This window comes from Stegostoma tigrinum, chromosome 8 (assembly GCF_030684315.1).
Source record: "Stegostoma tigrinum isolate sSteTig4 chromosome 8, sSteTig4.hap1, whole genome shotgun sequence".
Taxonomy (NCBI): Eukaryota; Metazoa; Chordata; class Chondrichthyes; order Orectolobiformes; family Stegostomatidae; genus Stegostoma; species Stegostoma tigrinum.
The window spans coordinates 49773150-49797293 of record NC_081361.1 but is presented as its reverse complement, the minus strand read 5'-3'; the positions used below and the strand labels follow the sequence as shown (position 1 = coordinate 49797293).

The window sequence follows — 24144 nt, the reverse complement described above, 5'->3', positions numbered from 1 at the left end:
AGAAAGTAAAGTGAAGTGAACAGTTGTAGTTGGGCCTCTGTATGGATAAAATGAAAGTTACTCAAAAGAGATCTCAAATTGATACTTTTCGTGCTGTTAATATCACTATTGCCAAATTGAACACTTCTTGTTTTCAAAATTCCATTGGCAAGTTAGGTACAACACAAATCTAAATGTAAAGCCACAATGTTCTGAAATGCTTCAATCTGTGTCATAGAAGTGTCTCAACTTGACAAAGACGACATTTCCATTTTCCAATCCATAAATTGTGAATGAGATGTCCAACACTCAATTTCAGTTACAACAACTTAGCTTGTATGCTGTGTTTTCACACTGACCAGCTCAAATTGACTCAAGATAGGCCAAAGAGCAAACATCCATCTCAATGAAGTCAGAACACACACCCGACAGGCAAAAAAAGAGACTTTGTATAAATTAATTGTTCAACCAGGATCTTCACATTCCACTTCTGAAGAATAATTCATGCCTAACGGGAATATAAATTGTATCAAGCTACCAGCATGTTGCAGCCTCAATCTCACCTTAAAAGGAATGTCCAGGTAACTACACTATCATTTTTACTTATAAAAGTAACACTTAGTTATTTAACAAAGTTAATAGAATCCCTGCAGCACGGGAAGAGGCCAAATTGGCTCATTACATCTGCACCCACCCTCCAAAGAGTATTCCAGCCCTCTATCTTATCACCATAACCTGACATTTCCCATGGCTAATCCACCTGACCTGCGTATCCCTGAGCAATATGGAGCAATTTAGCATGGTCAATCATACTAACCTGCACATTTTTGGACTGTGGTAGGAAACCAGAGCGCCCAACAGAAACCCATGCAGACACAGGGAGAACATGCAAACTCCACACTGTCATCCACCCAAGGCTGGAATCAAATCCAGATCATTAGCACTGCGAGGCAACAGTGCTAACCACTGAGCCACCATGCTACCGAATGAAGTAGAGTGAGCTGGGAAAAATTATAGACACAATCTAGACAAAGCCAGAAACATTTTCATTCCCACCATCCCATTCTTACATGTGCTTTGGAATCCAAAAGGTTCCCTAATGGTTCAGTTTAGGGATACTATCTGTCAGAGGAGAATGAATCAGAGGTTGAAACTGGACTTTGCGCTTGGTCGACTAGTAATCATAGAACACCATAAAGTTTTACTCCAGCTCTTTCAGGGAGAATGAAAAGAGGCAGCATCTTTGCTTGTGATTAGCATCTGGCAATTGCTCCTGAATGAAGGCTGCACAACAAGGATGGAATCAGCTTCAGTTGCTCAGCTGAAGACCCTGCCACATTCAACATGTAGTAACCAGTACAAAGTACTGGAGGAGAGACAGAACACCTGCAGAATACTACCTCACCAAGCATCAGTACCTCGAAAGAAATGGGCTAAAAGGAAGTTAAATAATATTTAATGTTCAAAAATAAATTCAGATTAAAGGATATGCTATAATAAGACATACAATGTCAGTTTTTTAAAAGCTAATTATTTTTAATCATTGACTTTCATTAAATGTTGGAATTATAGGCAGACGCTTTCTAATAAGGCAGAAGCAGTGTTTAGATCATTGCTTTAAAGCTGTGACCCCTCAATTTCTGTCCAGCTATATATAGGTGTTGCTAGTTAGCAAAGAATTCTTTTTTTCAAAAAGCAAAGAAACAATTTTAAAAGCAATATACCAAGTTCTTACCCATACTGAAAGGATCACCAGCAGTGGTTTGTGGAGTCGGAGATGGTGTCCTTGCTGTTGGCAGGAAGGGGTCAGCTTGTCCAACTGGAGAACCTGCACCACTTCGATTGAGGAAAACACCAAGCAAATCCTGATTCTGTTGCTTGGCCTGAGAGTCAAATGGATCAAACGCTGTACCTGGGAGATTTAAATGACACAAAATAGTTAATAGGAAAACAATTAGATTTTTCTCTTCCCCCCAGGGATCCAATTGCGTTCTGGAGAAAATAGATTGCAGGAGTGCACTACTTAACATTTAACTCTGAGGTATTCACATGGCAATACTTTCTGAATACACTTTAAACATAGGTGAATTTATATTGAAACACCAAATTAAAACTGCAACTCTTTTTAGTTTAGTTTAACAATGATCAGGCATAAGCAGATTTTTACTCAATGACTACTAGCATCATCTTCAATCCAAAGCTGACACAACTGTTCAGTTTTCAGCTTACGCACAATTTGAAAATCACACTGGCTGTAATAAAGTTTTTCAAAACAATAAATACTTTGATATTGTTCATGAAACCAAAGCTTCAGACAAATAATTTAATTCATTTAAATCTTGTTAATTATTACCATTTACATTCCTGTCTATGCTTTATTCAATTTTTACATTTCCTAAAATATTCTATTTTTGCTTAATTTAAATGTTAGAGCTCACCGCTTTCTATCTTGTTCTCTCTAATTTGTGGTCGAAGTTAACTTTCAAAAGGCTGGCAGTAATCATCACTTCTAAAAGACGTTTCTCAAGTCCATCATCTGCAAAGACTTGAAGATTAACATGGTTGTAGGTTCAACCAAACAAAACTCCAACATCTTTCTGACATTGAAACTGGAAAGATCCACTGATGAATGAAGATGATGTTCACAGTGACTTCTAGGTGATGGTTAACAAACAACAGGGGTCATCTGCACCGAGCCAAACTTGCATCTAGTATGTGCACCTAAGGAGTTTGAGTTGCTGGTCTTAATATTTTAATCAAATATGAACACCAGTCATATTAAATTGCTAATGCTCTTAAATTTCCAACAGCTTTCTAATTTGACTGAATTTACCCATAAATTGAATTACCAGATACACATTTTGATAAAAATGCATTATGAACTGAGACAATAGTGAGATAAACTGCACTAGTGCTTACTGGTGGTATAGCTCACCAATTCAACATCTATCCGAAAGGATAACTTTCTTTTAGTCTTGCTGAATTGTTTCAGTGGTAGGGAAAAGTGCTATTTACTCTACATTGTCAAAATAAATTACAGTCTTGATTAAGTTTCAGGCCACAAGCTTCCCTAAATGTCATGAGAATGTGTCGTGAAATTCAAATTGCAAAGAAAAAAAAACACGATGCTGCGTGCAATTGACAGGCAATTTCCAACTAGGAAAAGGAATCCTGCCTGCTGCAACCAATGTCACTAGACTCGCATTTATTTTTCCAGTGATGCTACTGTACCAGTAGAGAGAGGTATAGAGTCATACAACATGGAAACAGACCCTTCAATCCAACTAATCAATGCCAACTATGTTACAGAACTAAACTAGTCCTACTTGCCTCCAGAGGCCCATATCCCTCCAAACCTTTCCTATTCATGTACCTATCCAAATATTTTAAAGTGTTGCAACTGTACCTGCATCCACCATTTCCTTTGGCAGTTCTTCCACACATAGATCACTGTACTAAAACAAAAGTTTCCCCTCATGTCCTTTTTAAAATTTCTCTTCTCACCTTAAAAATATGCCCCCTAGTTTTGAACACCCTGACCTTAGGGAAAGGCCCTTGCTATTCACATCATCTGTACCCCTCCTGATTTTATAAACCTCTTATAAAAAGGTCAACCCTCAACCTCCTCCGCTCCATTGAAAAATATCCCACCCTATCCAGCCACTTTTTCTAACTCAAACTCTATTCACGGCATCGTCTTAATAAATCTTTTCCGAACCCTCTCCAATTTACTAATATCATTCATATAGCAGGGCGACCAGAACCGCGCACAGTACTCTGGAAGAGGTCCCACCATTGGCCTGTAAAATCTCAACATGATATCCCAACTCTTATACTCAAAAGGGTCTGAGCAATGAAGGCAGGCATGCTAAACACTCTTAATCACCCTGTCTATCGGTGATAGAAGTTTCAAAGAATTACGTACCTGAACCCGTGGATCTCTGTCCATTCTACAACACTACCCAAGGCCATACCATTAATTGTATAAATCCTGCCCATGTTTGTTTTATCAAAATGCAATATCTTGCATTTATCCAAATTAAACTTCATCTGCCACTCCTCAGCCCAATTAATCAAAATCTCTTTGTAATCTTGGATAACCTTCTTCACTGTCCAGTATACCACCCATCTTGGTGTCATCAGCAAATATACTAATCATGCCTCCTATATTCTCACCCAGATCATTTTATGTAAATGACAGACATGGATCTGGTAATGATCTGTGGAACACTGCTGGTCACAAGCCTCCAGTCCTAGAGCCCTCTATGTCTGACCATCAAGACAATTTTGTGTCTCATTGACAAGCTCACCCATGTGATCAGCAATACCACGTGATCTAACTTTGCTAATTAGTCTACCATGTGGAACCTTATCAAAGGCTTTGCTAACATGCATGTAAGCAACCTGTCCCATTCTGCCCTTCTCAATCTTCCTCAAAACACTCAATTTTGAGAGATACGGTTTCCCTCATACAGAACCATGCTGACTATTCCTAATTAGCCCTTGCCTCTCCAAATGCACATAAAACCTATCTTTCAGGATCACCAACATTAACCAGAGCTCATGTTCTGAGGAAGAGTCACCAGACCCAAAACGTTAACTGTTTTTACCTTCACAGATGCTGCCAGACCAGCTGAGCTTTTCCAACAATTTGTTTTGTTTTCTGATTTACAGCATCCACAGCTTTGTTTCTTTTTTCATTTTTAAAAATAAATCCGAGAAATACTCTGTGGGTGGAGTTATATCTAGCACACAAATGGCTGAAGTTGTTCGAGGTCAATCTCCTCCATTCAGGACATCACTGCATGGATTTCTCAGGGTCCTAGGCTTAACCATTTTCAGCTGCTTTATCAATGACTGTGCCTCCATCATACAGGTCAGAAGTACAAATGTTTGCTGATAATCGTGTAACATTCTGCACCATTTACCACTCCTCAAACACTGAAACAGAAATGAAGGAAGACCTGGACAGCATCCAGGTTTGGGCTAGTATGAAACAACTAACATCTATAACCATCTTCAATGAAACCCAATCTAACCATCTGCCATGAACATTCAATGGCATTACCACAAGTGAATGCTTACTATCAGTATCATAAGGGTTGGGTTCCCCTTGGTCAGAAACAAAAAATGGGTACACGGGATACAAATGCCGATGAGAAACTGGAAATTCTGCACCAAGTAATTTAACTCCTGACTCCGAGATAACACTGTGTGAAGCTGGATGAACACAGCATCAGAGGAGCAGGAAAGTTTGACGTTTCACGTAGAGACCCTTCTTCTCACTATCTCTAACTCCTGAATCCCCTGCATCTATCAGCCATCAGCAAGGCAGACGTGGGAGGGAATAGGAACAAAAATAGACACAGGTGCAGAAGTAAGCCATTCAGCCCATCAAGTCTGCTGTACAATTCAATGAGGTAATAGATCTGGTAATCCTCAACTGCCCTTTCCTGCCTTTCTCCCCATAACCCTGGATCTCCTTCCTGATTAAAAATTTGCCTGTCTATCTCAGAGACAGTAGGAACTGCTGATGCTGGAGAATCTGAGATAACAAGGTGTAGAGCTGGATGAACACAGCAGGCCAAGCATCTTCAGAGGAGCAGGAAAGCTGACATTCTGGGTCTGGATCCTTCTGCAGAAATTTCTGAAGAGTCCAGACCCAAAACATTAGCTTTCCTGCTCCTCTGATGCTGCTTGGCCTGCTGGGTTCATCCAGCTCTACACATTGTTAGGAGTTAGAACAGCAGTTTAGTTTTGTCTGAAGGAATCGATAATGATCTGGCTGGGACAGTGAATAGCTGTTAATGTAGTCTATTAGTGACTAACAATAGGTAGTGTGTAATGGCAGGCTATGTGATAACAAGGTCTGGTGTGTGAGGTTGAGGGCTAGGATATGGGAGGGTTTAGGCCCTGACATAGCTGGTCTGAATTATACTTCCCTATTTTTAAAATCTCAAGCACAGAATTCTGGAGAAATTCAGCAGGTTTGGCAACATCTGAGAAGGGATAAGCAGAGTTAACATTGAGTCTGGTATGACTCTTCTTCAGAACTGAAGTGGAGTCATTATAATGATGTTCAGTGTTTTACAGTGTCCTTGCAAGCATGTCTCTGGAATGGCAAGAAGATCATGTCAATTGACTTCTGTTTAACTCACTTATTTTGTACTCTGTTCGTTAAAGCAAAGAACCATTAATTTTATCCTTTTTCAGCTACTTTCCTCCCCCCTTCTGACCCTATTTGCTGCTGTTTTTCAATGTTTGTACACTATTCCTTTCTCGTCACATGCTGGTTATCATTGTCCAAATTGCAACTTTGCAGGGCAGCTGAGCTAGAGCAAGAGGAAGCTTTAGTATGTAAACAACAAATTCTCAGGACCTGGGGTTCTAGGAGATGCAGCTTTGGAGATAGTGGATACACCAATTGTGAATTCTTCTTAAAAAAGTCCTCCCTAGTTTAGATTGGTTCCAGCAGATTGGAAACTAACAAATCACTTGCCACTATTCTGGAAGGGAAGGAAAAGTGGGAAAATTAAAAAAAAAACAAACAGACTAGTGGTTAGCAAGTCTTTGGGAGAATGCAGTAACCTATTAAAATGGAAATCTTATGAACATCTCAAAAAAGGAACCATGATCAACGCTTCTGGCCCCAAACAATATACAGTTTACCTCCAATTACCTTGAAAAGAGACACACAGTCTTCAGAACTTGAACAACAGGTGCAGCTAGCTATCTCACACTGCTACTATGCAGTAAATCCGCTTAGTTACGTTGCATGGTTAAAATGTCACTGAATAAATGACAGTGTGATGTGACAAATGAACATCCCTTAACAAAAGGGAAATTAAGTTTGAAAAATTTTAGGGTTTGAGACTTAGGAGGGCAGGATGGTTTTCTGCATTGTCTTTAGCTGGATGCTGCAGTCAAGCCAAAGACATGCATTTTGTCTCCAACACAAATAAGTAACATGATATTTCAGCAGCAGCGCCAGTGAGAGATGCTGGATATATGTAGACTGTATGTACTTTCCAATGACTGGAGGACTGTATCAAATACAACTCATTGGTTATGCTCAACCAGCCCATTCCTGCACGCCTCTGTGAAGTTTATTGTTCTAAATCAAGCTGTTCGGAGATGTTATTACATGCTTCTGGAGCGGGTGGGACTGAACTTTGGTCTCCCTGTCCAGAGGTAGGGACATTATCACTGCATCACAACAGGGACAAAGCCTCAGAGTGGGTTCAACCGGACATTCATGATGACCTCCGTTAGTGTGGGAATTGAACCCATGCTATTGGTGTCACTCTTGCATTGCGAATCAGCAGTCCAATCAATTAAGCTAACCAACCAGGGACAGCCTCAGAAGTAGATCCACGATTAGCTCCAATTCTACTGTCAGAAATCATTGATTAATTGTTAAGTCAGGTTGTGCTAAGAGTTACACCAGAAACAAATTTCAGTCCATCAGCTAGGTCTGCAATTTACATGTGTGCCCGCACGAGAAGCTCTATACACAAATACTCATGACTCTGTTTTGGGTAGGCCATAGGAATTTGTACGTACATTGCACATTTTTCACAAAGGACTCATGAAGACAGCCAAAACTTTGTTGCATCTCCATGCAATGCCCTGACCAATGAGAATTAAATCAGACTGTCTCAGTGCTAGCTTAAGGCCCACCTTCCTGTCATTCTGTACAAAACGTTGTCTCTCTTTATTCAAGTCTGTTTCTTCTATCCCAGTTCTGATGAGCACAAGTTGGAAACCTTCAACATTCAGTCTCCTTTTAATAGTTTTGAAATTTTAGCCATCCACCAATAAGTAAACGGTAATATGATCAGACAAACCAACATAATTTCCCTTTCATAAAATTCAGATGGAAAAAATTCCTAGCTTTGAGAGGTATGAAGGTAAACAAAGGGGAATGGAAAACACAGATTTCAAAAAGGTGGTACGAGAACCATAATGGGCATAATATGCAATGGAGCTGGGCAAGATATACAAAAGTATATGGTGCATTGTTTAACAGGCAGAAAGAGGAGGCATAAATATGCAATTCACATTGCGAGTTAGCTAGCTGAGTGCTGCACAGAGTGGGGTTACGGCCTCGGCTGTTCACAACTTGTTAGTAACTTGGACAAAAAAATTGAAAGCAATGCATCCAAGCATTTTGGCAATACAGAGCTGGCTTTATGTTTCAGTTTTATGTTGCCTCTTACATCTTTAACTGATTTTTCCCATCCACTTTATCTAAGCCCCTCAATTAAAATTTCCCATCAGCCTGCTTTGTTCCAAAGAAAATAGCTCCAGCCTCACTGATCATTCCTCATAGCTAAAATTCTCCAGTCTGGGCAAAATCCATACAAATTTCCTCTCTATCCCCTCTGCAAAAAAAAAAAAAATCACATCCTTCCTAAAATGTGGTATGCCAAAGGATACACAGTATTCCAGCTGTGGCCTAGCCACACTTACTTTCTAGCTTTACAAAAGCTTCCCTGTTCCTGTTCCATGCCTTGTGGAATAAAGCATCCTGCAGGCCTCAATAAACTACATTATCTGCTGTCGTGCTACCCTCAAGGATCTGTGCACATGCATCTAAGGTCCTTCCATTCCTCTACATTAAGTATCCTACCATTATAGGATATTCCTTCTTTGTCCACCCAAATGCATTAGATCACGTCTATTATTTTTTGTCGTACCTGACCAGTTCATTGTTATTTTCCTGCAAGCTACAACTGTATTCCTCTCAATTTACTACCTACAATGTCATCTCGGAGCTCTGCAATCTCTCAATCATTTAGCCAAGATTTGTTTCATACTTTCTGCAAAAAAAAAGGACAAATGTCACACTCCTCTCACAAGCACTTAAAAATAGAGATTTACTGGTCATTTATCTCTGCTGTTTATGGAGTTTTATAATTTGCATATATCCAAGCCAACCACATGGACCAGCTCTTTCAAGACTAAATGTACATCTGAAGATACACCCTTGCTGCATATCCCAGCATGCAGACTTACATAAAGTATTGCCCTGGAAGTTCCAATTTCTGATATGCAATGCCATTGTATCTCGGGATCGTCTGCATTTTCACATAAGTTGGAGACTTGAGGATGTTCTGCAGCATGTGCTTATCCAGGAAGTATTAGACAAATTAATCCAGGTAACCTCACAAGCAAATCACCATTCGCAATAGCCATCTTTCCACCCATTCACCAGACCAGTTTGTCCTCCCAATCAGCCAGAGACAATATTCAGTTACATTCTTGTGTAGTGAATAATGTGCATTTCTACACGAAACTGACAATCTCATAAAATCAGCTACATTGTGGCAAATTTAATACAGGAATGAGTTTGTGTCCGTGTTAATTATACAGTAGGTTTTGGTACATGGGCCTGACCTTTTCAAGTTATATTTTATGATTACCTCCCTACATTAATTCTACATCTGAATCAAGGTCAAATTTCAACAGTTTGCAATTAAGGGTCACCACTCACAAAACAAAGCACACAAATGTCAGCTTTGAGTCAACATAAAAATGAATCATCCATCAAACGGAAACAAAGTGCATTTCGCAAAGTAGTACAGAATCAGAAAGTTGTGTCTGACTCACCAATCAACATGAACATACAATGTTTAGTTGTTTGTTGCTGCTGCTTTTCTCATAATGCAAAACAAAAAGATACAAAAGATGATACATTGATGTGTATGCTCGTCAGTCTCACAGAGGCCAGTGTTGGAGGGAGTTCATGCTTTGAGCAGTGAGAGACAAAATCACCTTTCAGGGTTTAATGTGTATCATTTAAACATCAATGCGTACAAAGCACTTGTTGTATTTTAGTTGAAATTTCTACTTCCTGCATGGTACTTTATGCTGATTTATTAAAATGGGTGTATACTCTCAATGTCAAGCACTAAGATGTAGGAGAGCCAGGAATTTTTATATTGTTAGGCAAAGCCCTCGAAACAAACAAATATAAACTGATTGTATTGCATATTTAAGTGTAAAAAGTGACCCTTGATACGAGTCAGTCATTCTTGAACAGACTGATGCATTTCCATTGAGATGGAATCTCAATAACTCAAGAAACCATGTCCTTTACACATCAGCAATGGTCATTTCTTTCCTTCTGGTCCTCAACATACTAAGCTCATTCGACAACAGCAAGCACGGCCAAAGGAGAGTATGCCCTGTCTGTGCCTATTTTCTGGTGCAATGGAACTTCCCAAGGGATAGTACACTGGGCTCAGAAGATCAGAGGAGAAATAAGCACCAAACGTTGCGTAAAGGAAATCTACAAGACACAGCAGCAATCTGACCATTACTACCACTGCTTAGATGATTTAAGCAAATAATTGTGAACCATTTTAACATCTTATCAAGTTATAAAAATGAACTTTTTTTTGAAAATCAGAACTGAAACTGCTTCATTAATACCAGGCTTGTTTTCAAAGTTTGCCACACTATTTTATAGCTACAATACCTTCACTAATTTTCGGTGATGATGATAAAGAGGGAGAACCTGCAGACCTACGAGGAGTAGAATGTGCTGAGCCTGGAGCACCGCTACTGCCCTGTGCTGATGGAATGGAAGAGGTGCTACCAAACAAGTCACTGAGTAAGTCAGAGTTAGTTGGCATAGGTTTGGCTTGAGCAGTAGTTTGAAAGGTCTGGCTTGTAGCACCTCCATTGAAATCAAGAAGATCTACACTTTCAGGTGCCGAAGATCGAGACAGTGCCTGCTTTTTGGCACTTTTTGGTGTCCCATGCTGTTTTTCCACACTAGTAGCACTGTGCTGGCTTGAAAGAGACAGAAGTTCATCATCCGATGGCTCACTATCCTCATTTACAAGAGCTGTTCGGTCTTCAGAAGAAGGGTTAGCACCATTCTTATCACCTTTTGTTTCTGGGAAAAAAAAAATCATGAGAAATAGTTACATCTTAACTAAACACCTCATTCTATATTTATAGCATATGGTGCCGAAAACGAAGTATCACCAATGTGAAGAATGCATGACAAAAAACAAAAAAAGGTCTCCCATAATGAAGAATAGGATTTTGCAGGAAACAGAAAGCCATTGATAAAATTGTGCCAGAGATAGTAGGAACTGCTGATGCTGGAGAATCTGAGATAACAAGGTGTACAGCTGGATGAACACAGCAGGCCAAGCAGCAGAGGATCATCTGAAGAAGGGTCTAGACCCGAAACATCAGCTTTCCGGCTCCTCTGATGCTGCCTGGCCTGCTGTGTGAATCCAACTCTACACCTTGTTATCACAGATAAAATTGCGTGTTTTATTGTAGTTACTAGTCAGGTCTGCATATTATATTTTTCATCATATCTTCACATTACTGCTGTTGGTGTACAAGATCATACAAGATCACCCTACAGAAATGTGACTTCACTTTCTTTTATACCAGTCATGTCTTTGGTCCAAACTCCACATTACGTTCATTAAAATTAATCAAAATATTGTTTCGTAGGCAAGCAAATGAAAGGATAATTTCAGCTTTTAATTGAGTGAGCAAAAGGAAAACACCAAATTGACCACCGATTACTCAGGTTTCCTTTTCACTGACGTCAACATGAGCGAAAACGATTGGGAAAGGACTGAAACAAGGGGTTAATTTGCTAAGAGATAATGGGAACTGCAGATGCTGGAGATTCCAAGATAATAAAATGTGAGGCTGGATGAACACAGCAGGCCAAGCAGCATCTCAGGAGCACAAAAGCTGACGTTTCGGGCCTAGACCCTTCATCAGAGAGGGGGATGGGGAGAGGGAACTGGAATAAATAGGGAGAGAGGGGGAGGCGGACCGAAGATGGAGAGTAAAGAAGATAGGTGGAGAAGGTGTGGGTGGGGAGGTAGGGAGGGGATAGGTCAGTCCAGGGAAGACGGACAGGTCAAGGAGGTGGGATGAGGTTAGTAGGTAGCTGGGGGTGCGGCTTGGGGTGGGAGGAAGGGATGGGTGAGAGGAAGAACCGGTTAGGGAGGCAGAGACAGGTTGGACTGGTTTTGGGATGCAGTGGGTGGGGGGGAAGAGCTGGGCTGGTTGTGTGGTGCAGTGGGGGGGAGGGGATGAACTGGGCTGGTTTAGGGATGCAGTGGGGGAAGGGGAGATTTTGAAACTGGTGAAGTCCACATTGATACCATATGGCTGCAGGGTTCCCAGGCGGAATATGAGTTGCTGTTCCTGCAACCTTCGGGTGGCATCATTGTGGCAGTGCAGGAGGCCCATGATGGACATGTCATCAAGAGAATGGGAGGGGGAGTGGAAATGGTTTGCGACTGGGAGGTGCAGTTGTTTGTTGCGAACTGAGCGGAGGTGTTCTGCAAAGCGGTCCCCAAGCCTCCGCTTGGTTTCCCCAATGTAGAGAAAGCCGCACCGGGTACAGTGGATGCAGTATACCACATTGGCAGATGTGCAGGTGAACCTCTGCTTAATGTGGAATGTCATCTTGGGGCCTGGGATGGGGGTGAGGGAGGAGGTGTGGGGACAAGTGTAGCATTTCCTGCGGTTGCAGGGGAAGGTGCCGGGTGTGGTGGGGTTGGAGGGCAGTGTGGAGCGAACAAGGGAGTCACGGAGAGAGTGGTCTCTCCGGAAAGCAGACAGGGGTGGGGATGGAAAAATGTCTTGGGTGGTGGGGTCGGATTGTAAATGGCGGAAGTGTCGGAGGATAATGCGTTGTATCCGGAGGTTGGTAGGGTGGTGTGTGAGAACGAGGGGGATCCTCTTGGGGCGGTTGTGGCGGGGGCGGGGTGTGAGGGATGTGTCGCGGGAAATGCGGGAGACGCGGTCAAGGGCGTTCTCAATCACCGTGGGGGGGAAGTTGCGGTCCTTAAAGAACTTGGACATCTGGGATGTGCGGGAGTGGAATGTCTTATCGTGGGAGCAGATGCGGCGGAGGCGGAGGAATTGGGAATAGGGGATGGAATTTTTGCAGGAGGGTGGGTGGGAGGAGGTGTATTCTAGGTAGCTGTGGGAGTCGGTGGGCTTGAAATGGACATCAGTTACAAGCTGGTTGCCTGAGATGGAGACTGAGAGGTCCAGGAAGGTGAGGGATGTGCTGGAGCTGCAACTTCCCCCCCACGGTGATTGAGAACGCCCTTGACCGCGTCTCCCGCATTTCCCGCGACACATCCCTCACACCCCGCCCCCGCCACAACCGCCCCAAGAGGATCCCCCTCGTTCTCACACACCACCCTACCAACCTCCGGATACAACGCATTATCCTCCGACACTTCCGCCATTTACAATCCGACCCCACCACCCAAGACATTTTTCCATCCCCACCCCTGTCTGCTTTCCGGAGAGACCACTCTCTCCGTGACTCCCTTGTTCGCTCCACACTGCCCTCCAACCCCACCACACCCGGCACCTTCCCCTGCAACCGCAGGAAATGCTACACTTGTCCCCACACCTCCTCCCTCACCCCTATCCCAGGCCCCAAGATGACATTCCACATTAAGCAGAGGTTCACCTGCACATCTGCCAATGTGGTATACTGCATCCACTGTACCCGGTGCGGCTTTCTCTACATTGGGGAAACCAAGCGGAGGCTTGGGGACCGCTTTGCAGAACACCTCCGCTCAGTTCGCAACAAACAACTGCACCTCCCAGTCGCAAACCATTTCCACTCCCCCTCCCATTCTCTTGATGACATGTCCATCATGGGCCTCCTGCACTGCCACAATGATGCCACCCGAAGGTTGCAGGAACAGCAACTCATATTCCGCCTGGGAACCCTGCAGCCATATGGTATCAATGTGGACTTCACCAGTTTCAAAATCTCCCCTTCCCCCACTGCATCCCTAAACCAGCCCAGTTCATCCCCTCCCCCCCACTGCACCACACAACCAGCCCAGCTCTTCCCCCCCACCCACTGCATCCCAAAACCAGTCCAACCTGTCTCTGCCTCCCTAACCGGTTCTTCCTCTCACCCATCCCTTCCTCCCACCCCAAGCCGCACCCCCAGCTACCTACTAACCTCATCCCACCTCCTTGACCTGTCCGTCTTCCCTGGACTGACCTATCCCCTCCCTACCTCCCCACCCACACCTTCTCCACCTATCTTCTTTACTCTCCATCTTCGGTCCGCCTCCCCCTCTCTCCCTATTTATTCCAGTTCCCTCCCCCCATCCCCCTCTCTGATGAAGGGTCTAGGCCCGAAACGTCAGCTTTTGTGCTCCTGAGATGCTGCTTGGCCTGCTGTGTTCATCCAGCCTCACATTTTATTATCTCGGTTAATTTGCTAACATCTGTTTTCTACCTTTGAAAAAAAAATTTCAATGATTCCCTGATTCATTGGCTCCCAAAACTCTCAGTAGCCCTATGCCAAAGTTAATGCACACTTATCAAAGCAAAATTGTTTTGGAGATACAACAACACAGTAGTGTTTAAATACCTTGCCAGGCAAGGGTTGGGAAAAACGTGCTTTGTCCTGTGCTCTTTATATTATCTGATGAGGTTTCCACTTCAACCACAGAATCTAAAGCAGCTTTACCTGCAAAACATTCACATGTCACAAGAGAACTGATGTTTCCATGTCTTACCTAATACCTCAAATCTCAGGAGGAACTCTTTAGCCACGTGCAAGTAACATTAAGAGCAGCAGGCCTACAGGTGAACATGTATGATTGATTTCAATGATTCCTGGATAGATTAGACAACACCAGCTGTTTCTTAAATCGGATACAAAAAAATTACATTATGAAATAACAGCAACATACTTCTATCTTCTTAAAAATATTAACCCAACAAGAACAGGTGTACATGAACAGGAATTTGGGCAGGAGTTGGAATAGGCACCTGAATTCTCAATATACATTTCAACATGCAAAGCTCTGCATGAAGAGCACCAAATAATAAAATGTCCCACTCTTTCCAATGGGGAACAATGTAGATTCTTTTTAACATTAATAAAAAACACTGAAAGGAAGGCCTTGCCCTTGCATGTAGATTTCTCAATTTCTTTTAAAGTCAGCCATTCCGCATTTCTAAGTAATTTAACAATTTGTTGGCCAAGACCAAAAAATAAAAACACCTTCTTGCTTAAATATGTTTCAAAACTAGAAATTCAAAAACTGTAAAACAGGTGATGCAATGGAACATCCACATTATTCCAGAAAGGACCACATCCTAATTTACAAATAATTGCCCCACTGATTATGAATTCAGTTCGAACAAAAATGTTAAAACTTTCTACCAGGAATGTCATTTTAGTAATGTCTACGCATTAAGCTTGAGATTCCAACCTGAAAAAAAACCGGGGTTTAAAAACATAGCCCTGGTCTCAATTGGAATTTATGTTTATTCTCTCATGAGACATGGGAATGGGTGTTTCTGATAGGCCAAGACTTACTGTCCGAACCTAGTTGCCCTCAAGGCGGCAGTAGTGAGTCGCTTTCTTCAATCGCTGCAATTCATTTGCCGCGGACAATCCCACAGTGCTATTAGGGAGGTGGCTCAAGGATTTTGACAGTGAAGGAACAGCAATAGGTTTCTAAGTCAGAATGGTGAGTGGTTCGGAGGGGAAGTTCACCACCTTCAAGTTCCCATGTATCTGCTGCCTTTGTCCTTCTAGTTGGAAGTGGTCGTGGGTTTGGAAGATACTGTCTAAAGGATCTTTTGTGAATTTCTGCAGTGCATCATGTACTGGTATGCTTTGCTGCCAATAATTATTGGTGGTCGTGGTGGTGGGCATGGCCATTTGTGAACATTGTGCCAATTAAGCAGCTTGCTTTATCCCGGATGACGACACCAAGATTCTTGAGTATTGTTGGAGCCAGTGGGGAAAATATTCCACAGTCCTGACCTGTGCTTTGAAGATGCTGGACAGCTTTTAGGGAGGCACATGGAGAGTTGCTCACTGCGGTATTCCTAGCTTCTGCCTGCTCTTGTAGGCATTGTATTTATACGGTGAGGCCATTTGAGTTTCTGATCAATGATAAGATCCAGGATGTTGATGGTGGGGGATTATGTGATGGTAATGCCTTTGAATATAAAGAGATAGTGGATAGATTGCCTGTCTCTTAATGGAGATGGTAATTTCCTGGCATTTGTGGCTTGTCAGCCCAAACCTGGATATTTTCCAAGTCATCTTGTATTTTAAGATGGACTGCTTCAGCATGTTGCAAATGCTTCAACCTTATCGTTTGCACAGATGGGCTGGGCTCTTTGGGATGGGGATATTTTGTGAGGCCCCTCCTCATCTAATGAGGAGTTTAATTGTCCATTCTCCATTGACGACTGGACATGGTAGGATTGCCAAGCTTCGATCGGATCTGTTGGTTGTGAGCTTGCTTCATTGTGTCTATTACTTGCCGCTTATGCTGTTTGGTAACTTTACCAGATTGACAGTTCAGATTCGGGTTAGTGTTGCTTGATGCTGCTCCAAGCATGCCCTTCTGCACTCTCCACTGAACCAGGATTGATCCCCTAGGGCTTAATGCTAATGACTGAACCAGGATATGCCAGGCCATAAGGCTGCAAATTTGTGGCGGACAATACTGCAGCTGTTGATGACCCACAGCTTCTCATGGATACCCAATTTTAAGTTCCTAAATTTGTTTGAAGTCTGTCTCATACAGCCGTCATGGACAGATGCATTTGTAGCTGGCAGATTGGTCAAGTATCTTTTATCCCCCCGCCTTGGTTCCCTCGCCACCTGCTGCAGGCCCAGCAGAGCAGCTACGTCCTTTTGGACCCAACCAGCCGTGCTGCTGCTGTGCCAGTCTTGATGGTGGATATTGAAATCTCCCACCCAGAATACATCTGTGCCACCCTCAGTGATTCCTCCAAGTATCATTCAAGATGGAGGAGTACCGATTCATCAGCAGAGAAAAGGACAGTACATGGTAATCAGTAGGTTTCCTTGCCCATGTTTAACCGGACGCCATGAGACTTCATGGGGCCCCATGTCAACAACATTAAGTCGTCTCAACGTGATGTCCTCCAGACTATATACCGCTGTGTCACCGCTATTGGGTTTGTCCTGCCAGTGGGACAGGACCTATCAGGGGATGGCGATGGTTGTTTCTGGGACATCTGTAAGGTACGATTCTGAGTATGATTATGTCATGCTGTTGCTTGACTAGTCTGTCGGACAGATCTTCCAATTTTGACACTAGCCCCCAGATGTTAAGGCGATCAATGCAGCATCGACATAGGACTGTTTCTGCCATCATCAATTCCCATGCCAAAAAGTTAATACCAAGTCATCTGTCTGGTTTCATTTTCTTGAGATAATGTAGTGATTGATAAAACTGTGTGCCTTGCTAGGTCATTTCAGAGGGGAGTTGAGAGTCAACAACATTGCTGTGGGTGTGGAATTACATGTAAGTCAGATCAGGTTAGGATTTGATTTGATCTGATCTGATCTCTTGTTACACGTATTTATGACAAATGGCAGATTTCCTTCCTGAAGGACATTCGTGAACCAAATGGGAATTTTCTGACCATTGACAGTAAAAAAAAAAGAGAAGCAGGCTCTGAATTCCAGAGAGTTATTAAATTCAAATTCCATCATCATCTGCCATGGTGGGATTTGAACTGGGGTCTCTCTAACATTAGCAGAGTTTTCAGATTGCCAGCCTAGAAATAACACCATAAGGGTGGAAGAAACATGCACTTTTTCCTAGAAAATTCACTTCCCTTTCAAATCCCTGAGAGCAATACACTCAGCTCAACTGAATAGACAACCTCCACCGATGCCACAGTGGTGAGGCTAGATAATAACAGCAGTGCTGTAGAATGATGTTGAGACCAGAGCTTGAATCCCACCCTTGTAGCTGGTACAGTTTGAATTCAATACAAATCTGGAATTTAGAGTCTAAATGAACATGAAACCATTGCCATTGTCATTAGACCAGACAAGGGGAGACCACAGCCTAATGGTATTATCACTGGATGGTTATTCCAGAGACCTAGGGAGCATTCTGGGGACTGGGGATTCAAATCCTGCCATTGCAGATAGTGGAATGTGAATTCAATAAAAACCTGGAATTAAAAAAAAAAGGTCAAATGAATCCATTATCAATTGTCAGGGAAAACCCATTAGGTTCACAAAATATCCTTTAAAGGAAGGAAATTGCCATCCTTACCCGGTCTAGCTTGCATGTGACTCCAGACCTACAGCAGTGTGGTTGACTCTGAACTGTGCCCTGGGCAATTACAGATGGCAATAAATGCTAGCCAAGCCAGCGATGCTTGCATCCTGTGAACGAACTAAAAAAAAGGCTGGAAAAATCTCTAGTTCACTAGTGTCCTTTAGGAGGGAAACTGCCCTTAGTCTGGCCTACATGCAACTCCAGACCCACATAAGTGTGGTCAACTCAAATTCCTTTTGGGAAATTAGGGATGGGCAATAAATGCTAGCCTAACCAAAGAAGTTCACTTGTGAATAAATGCTTAAAAATAATCAATATCATTCTAGTCTCAGATCAGCATTAGGGCTTTGTTCTTAAAAACAAAATATCATAATAAAACCAATTTCAGCAATAATTCACTAGTGGAATGAGCAAAAGCTGACCCACACGTTAAACACATTTCATTGATAATGCCTTTCACAATGACAGTGACAAAAATACCTGCAGCTAATGTTTCTTGATGTTCTTGGTGGCTTGAGAATAGTGTGTTGGGTGTAAGATCTTTGGTGTTCAAGTGTTCCCAGGGAGGTGTCAGGTCAAAGCGTTTATCAGAGGATTCAACATCTACTTCCAGTATAACATGAAACAGTTGAGGATATTTCTCCGGACAGTCACAAGCATCTAACTCTGGTCTAAGGGGTGAAATAGAAACATACTTGCATTAAGTGAACTAACAGATGTTTCTTTAAAATGATTAGGAAAGTATTGCAATGATCAAACCTGCTGTACCTTTCAAGATGAGGAGTCATGCAGCAATGGAAACAGACCCTTCAATCCAACTTGTCCATGTGAACCATGTTTGCAAAATAAACTAGTCCCATCTGCCTGCATTTGGCTCCATTTGCAAACACTACCTATTCATGAACTTATCCAAATAGGTCTTCAATGCTGCAACTGCATCTACCACTTCCTCTGGCAGTTCTTTCCACACACGAACCACAGTGTAAAAAAAAAATGATGTCCTTCATGTCCTTTCCAAATCTCTCTCTTCATCCTAAAAATATATCCCCTGGTCTTGAAATGCCCCATGTCAGGGAAATGAAACCTGCCATCCACTTTATCTATGCTCCTCGATTTTATTAACTTGTATAAAAGGTCACCCCTCAACCTCCTACGCAACAGCAAAACAAGTCCCAGCCTAATTTTTACAGATCAAACCCTCCATTTCAAGCAACAACCTGGTGAATCTTTTCTGAACCCTCTCCAACTTAATAATGTCCTTCCTATAGCAGGGTGACCAGGCTGCACACAGTACTCCAGATGAGGCTTCACCAAAGTCCTGTACAACCTCAACATGACTTCCCAACTCCTACACTCGTGACAATAAAAGGATACTCCACCACTCAAAAAGGTCTGACAAATGAAGGCACCTACCTACCTCTGACAAATTTCAAAACAATTATGTAGCTGAACCTGTAGGTCTCTGTTCTACAAGGCTACCCAGGGCCCAACCATTAATTGTACAAGTCCCGCCCAGGTTTGTTTTACCAAAATGCAATACTTCGCATTTATCCAAACTCCATCTGTCACTCCTTAGCGCACTGATGCAATTAAATCAAGATCTTTGTAAGCTTGGATAATCTTCTTTATTGTTTACTATACCACCAATTCCAGCGTCATCCACAAATTTACTAACGTTTATAGAAATGACAAACAAAAGCCATGTGGAAAATTGCTGGTCACAGGCCTCCAGTCAAAACAAAAACAACTCTCCACCACGACTGTCTCCCAACATTAAGCCAATTTTGTATCCAATTGGCAAGCTCGTCCTGAATCCCGTGTAATCTAACTTCAGTAGTTAGTCTACCAAATGGTACCTTATCTAAGGCTTTACTAAAGTCCAGATAAACAATATCTACCACTTTGGCCTCAATCATTTTTGTTACTGCCTCAAAAACAAGTTTGAGGGACACGATTTCCCTCGCACAAAACCATGACAACAATCCCTAATTAGTCCTTGCTGCTCCAAATGCAGGTAAATCCTTTCAACTTTCAGAATCCCCTCCAACAATTTACCCCTCACAGATGTCAGATTCTCAGGTCTATCGTTCCCAAGCTTCGGCTGTTCATCTCTCCAAGAGCCGTATTCAATTAGATCCAATTAAACAATGGTTACTAAGCAGAACAATTTAAAATTTGTATTCTGTCACAGATAATGGATCATAAGAGAGCTTATTTGAGTAAATGTGTGAAGTACCACTTAAGATTTCACATGGGTTATTTTGCACTGATAAGTGAATAATGCTACTCTTGACAAAAAAAAGTTGCCAAGTAATTTGCCCAGGTCACATGAGACTTGAGAGCTCTTCCACATTTGGAAAGTTGATTCATATTGTAGACCCCTGTCTTGTCTAATTACATTCATGACCTTCGAAGTGCACTTAGTCCAGGAACATGAAGTGTCCCATAGACTTCAAAAAAAAAATGCAATCCCTATGGTATCATTTACAACACTTGCATGTTACTCTTCCACAAGAAGAGGGATATTATATCATGTTTTGCACAATGTATTAACATTTATCTTTGTGACTTTAAAGTAAACTAAGCCTGAAGGTGCACATAGCTTCCAACAGTTGCCATTTAATGCAAGAATTCTAACTTAGATTATACTTGGGCTCCATCTTAAAAAGTACATAACAATCTAAGAATCCAATATCATATAACTAATTTAATAACCTGGTTGGTTGCTGCTGATTGAAATGAACTGGGAAACAGCCACAGTTCAATCACTTAGCTGTTTAATCTGTTTACTTTTATAGAAACTTAGCTTTGTTGTAAAATACAACCAATAGGTTGAAAATGTCATCATTTTCTTTATTTAACACCAGATAATCTCAAACTCAAATTTATCAGATGTACTATTCTTCCTTTTTCCCTCGCTTACAACCAAAATAGATCTTCTTGCAAGGAATTTCACCCAATAATGACATTTGCTTACGTTTCTCTGCTTTCTGACTAATCATTGATCACCTAACCAGGTTGAACCAAGCTCATGAACCCTTTACAACCCAGTCCGAAGTGAACATGTGATCAAAATAACAAGCCAGCCACTCTTATCAGCTCAGTTGGGGATAAACTTTCCCATTTGATTCACCAAGCTCAAAAGCACCGTACATCATTTATCTCTGAAATTTGCTTGTCTAAGTTTATTGTGGTGCCTTGTTCTTGCATAGCATGTTGCAGAAACAATCATTCTAGAGAATTGGCATTTCCTCCATTTTGCATTCTGTCTACCATTAAATCACCCTGATCCTCTGCCTGTGCTTCTTCTGTGTCTTCCATGAACAAGGATGTTATTTGTAAGAAACATGGCTTCTGGTTTCTCTTCCAGGATTCTGAACATCAATCAGAATCATTGGAAAGGGTGCAGAGGAGATTTACCAGGATGTTGCCTGGTATGGAAGGAAGGTCTTACGAGGAAAGGCTGAGGGACTTGAGGCTGTTTTTGTTAGAGAGAAGAAGGTTGAGAGGTGACTTAATTGAAACATATAAAATAATCAGAGGGTTAGATAGGGTGGATAGGGAGAGCCTTTTTCCTAGGATGGTGACGGCGAGCACGAGGAGGCATAGCTTTAAATTGAGGGGTGAAAGATATAGGACTGTTGTCAGAGGTAGTTTCTTTACTCAGAGAGTAGTAAGGGAATGGAACGCTTTGCCTGCAACGGTAGTAGATTTGCCAACTTTAAGTACACTTAAGTCGTCATTGGATGAGCATATGGACGTACATGGAATAGTGTAGGTTAGATGGGCTTCAGATCGGTATGACAGGTCGACACAACATCGAGGGCCGAAGGGCCTGTACTGTGCTGTAATGTTCTTTGTTCTATGTAACCTACCAAGAGGCAGGCATAGCTTGGGCCCATGCGGGTGCCCATGGCCACCCCTTTTGTCTGTAGGAACTGGGAGGAATCGAAAGAGAAGCTGTTGAGGGTGAGGACGAGTTCGGCTAGGCGGATGAGGGTGTCGGTGGAGGGGGATTGGTCGGGCCTGCCGGACAGGAAGAAGCAGAGAGCCGTGAGGCCATCTGCATGGGGAATGCAGGTGTGTAGGGACTGGACGTCCACGGTGAAAATGAGGTGTTGGGGACCAGGGAATTGGAAGTTCAGGAGGAGGTGGAGGGCGTGGGTGGTGTCACGGACGTAGGTAGGGAGATCCTGGACCAAAGGGGAGAAAATGGAATCCAGATAGGTGGAGATGAGTTCGGTGGGGCAGGAACTCGCCAGTTTAAGGGCATTTAAATGGTCATTGTATAAACATATGGCTGATAATGGAATAGTGTAGGTTAGATGGGCTTCAGGTTGGTTTCACAGGTCGGTGCAACATTGAGGGCCGAAGGGCCTGTACTGCGCTGTAACGTTCTATGTTCTATGTTCTATATAATCCTACACTGTAGAAACAGGCCATCTGGCCCACCAAGTCCACACTGACTCTCTGAAGGGCATCCCAACCATACCCATCACTCTACCCTGCATTTCCCATGGCTAATCCACCTAACTTAACCATCCCTTAACACTATGGGCAATTTACCATAGCAAATCCACCTAACCTGCACATGTTGGGATTGTGGAAGGAAACCAGAGCACCCAGAAGAAACCCACACAAACACAGCGAGACTGTGCAAACTCCACAGAGGACAAAATATCCTGAGGCTGGAGTAGAACCCTGCTGCTGTGAGGCAGCAGTGCTAACCACTAAGCCATTGTTCTGCCCCAACTCTTTGGAAAACTTCTGTGCTAAGGAGATTATAATTGGTAGACAGTTGAAACTGACTCCCTGATTGAATATATTTGTGCACCAACAATCTTGGCTCTTGGTCTAAGGAGATGTGCCACAATCCACTGTTTCCATCCAGCTCTTGGAAAAACTTGCCATTGCCAATTTTGCCAAGCTATTAAAAAAAGGGATAAATTCCCCTTCTAATTCCTCTATTTAACCTAGCAAATCCACACGCAACCTTAGTTCTTTGTTTGTCTAAAGAGTTACTGGGTCCCATGCAAAAATTGTGTCAGTTCTGACACGAATGATATGGCCCCGCTGCAGTCAAGCCGAGGATTAACTTTTCCCAAAGGATAAGGAATTTTCCTGAGTATATCTAAGTAATGCTCTTACTTATTTCACTCTAAAATTAACAGTGACATACTTTCACCAAACCTTCAATGCTTAAATTGAACATCAGAAATGACCTGCAAACATTATAGGAGAAAAACAGACTATGGTTTATTCATGCATTTACTCCCAGGGGATAAGAGTCACTACAAACACAGGTGCTCACACACATACATGAAACTGAAAAGTTAAAAAAAGTTTGCAATGAAGAGTACAGTAAAGATAAGGGAATTAATTCAGGTGATTTTCATCCAAGTCCAGAAAGTCAGTGTCTAATGAAGTTCTTGCAGTTGGCTGAACTTGCAGAATGCCTTTCTGTAACGATTGAGGGTGTAGCAGTGGAAAATTGCTCTACTTTCAGACAAATGAACTTTTGCAGCAAGAGTTGCAAAAAGGCTAAGAATCGAGGCTGGGTTACTTCAGCTCGATGCCCAAATGTGGATTTGACAGGCCTTGGGTTCCTGGCAGATTCATGTTAGCAGTTGGTAGATATTTACTACACTGACAGAATGCCGACAGCAAACTGCAACTTCCCAGATTGACGTATCGGCTCAGAAAATGTACAATTCGGCTTTTGTCAAAGATCAGGAGGTTTGGTTATGGATCTGAGCTCCCAAATGAATCAAACAGTTTCTACTTAACAAGGTAGATTCCATAGTTTTGATGGGGAACATTGTTCCTTGAATGATCTAACTGTTGGGCTATTCACGCCATTTCAGGCATAAGGAGTTGATGGCACTCTCTTTGTCTTACCAGCAGTGAAGGAGAACAATCTCATCTGCTGTTCCTTTGCAAGGCCCATACAATGCAGAGGCGTGACATTTCAGTTAGATGATTTCAGAGTTTGGTCCTGGTAACTGATGATTGAAATCCTTTCAGAAATTGTGGTCAATTTACATCATGCAACAGT

The 24144-nt window shown here is 42.4% G+C and overlaps 1 protein-coding gene across 10 annotated transcripts in view; it reads right to left on the bottom strand.

Annotated features, from left to right (window-relative positions):
- Positions 1-24144, bottom strand: part of dnajc6 (DnaJ (Hsp40) homolog, subfamily C, member 6) — a 188922-nt gene that overhangs the window by 32474 nt on the left and 132304 nt on the right. For 9 of the 10 annotated variants that reach the window (XM_059647867.1, XM_048538746.2, XM_048538747.2 and 6 more), the window contains 4 exons: positions 18570-18760; positions 14387-14485; positions 10463-10885; positions 1715-1891 (listed from right to left, as the gene is read on the bottom strand). In XM_059647867.1, the coding sequence (XP_059503850.1) occupies positions 1715-1891; positions 10463-10885; positions 14387-14485; positions 18570-18760 (890 nt within the window). The remainder of the gene's footprint in view (positions 1-1714; positions 1892-10462; positions 10886-14386; positions 14486-18569; positions 18761-24144) is intronic. The other variant, XM_059647865.1, reaches the window with a different exon arrangement.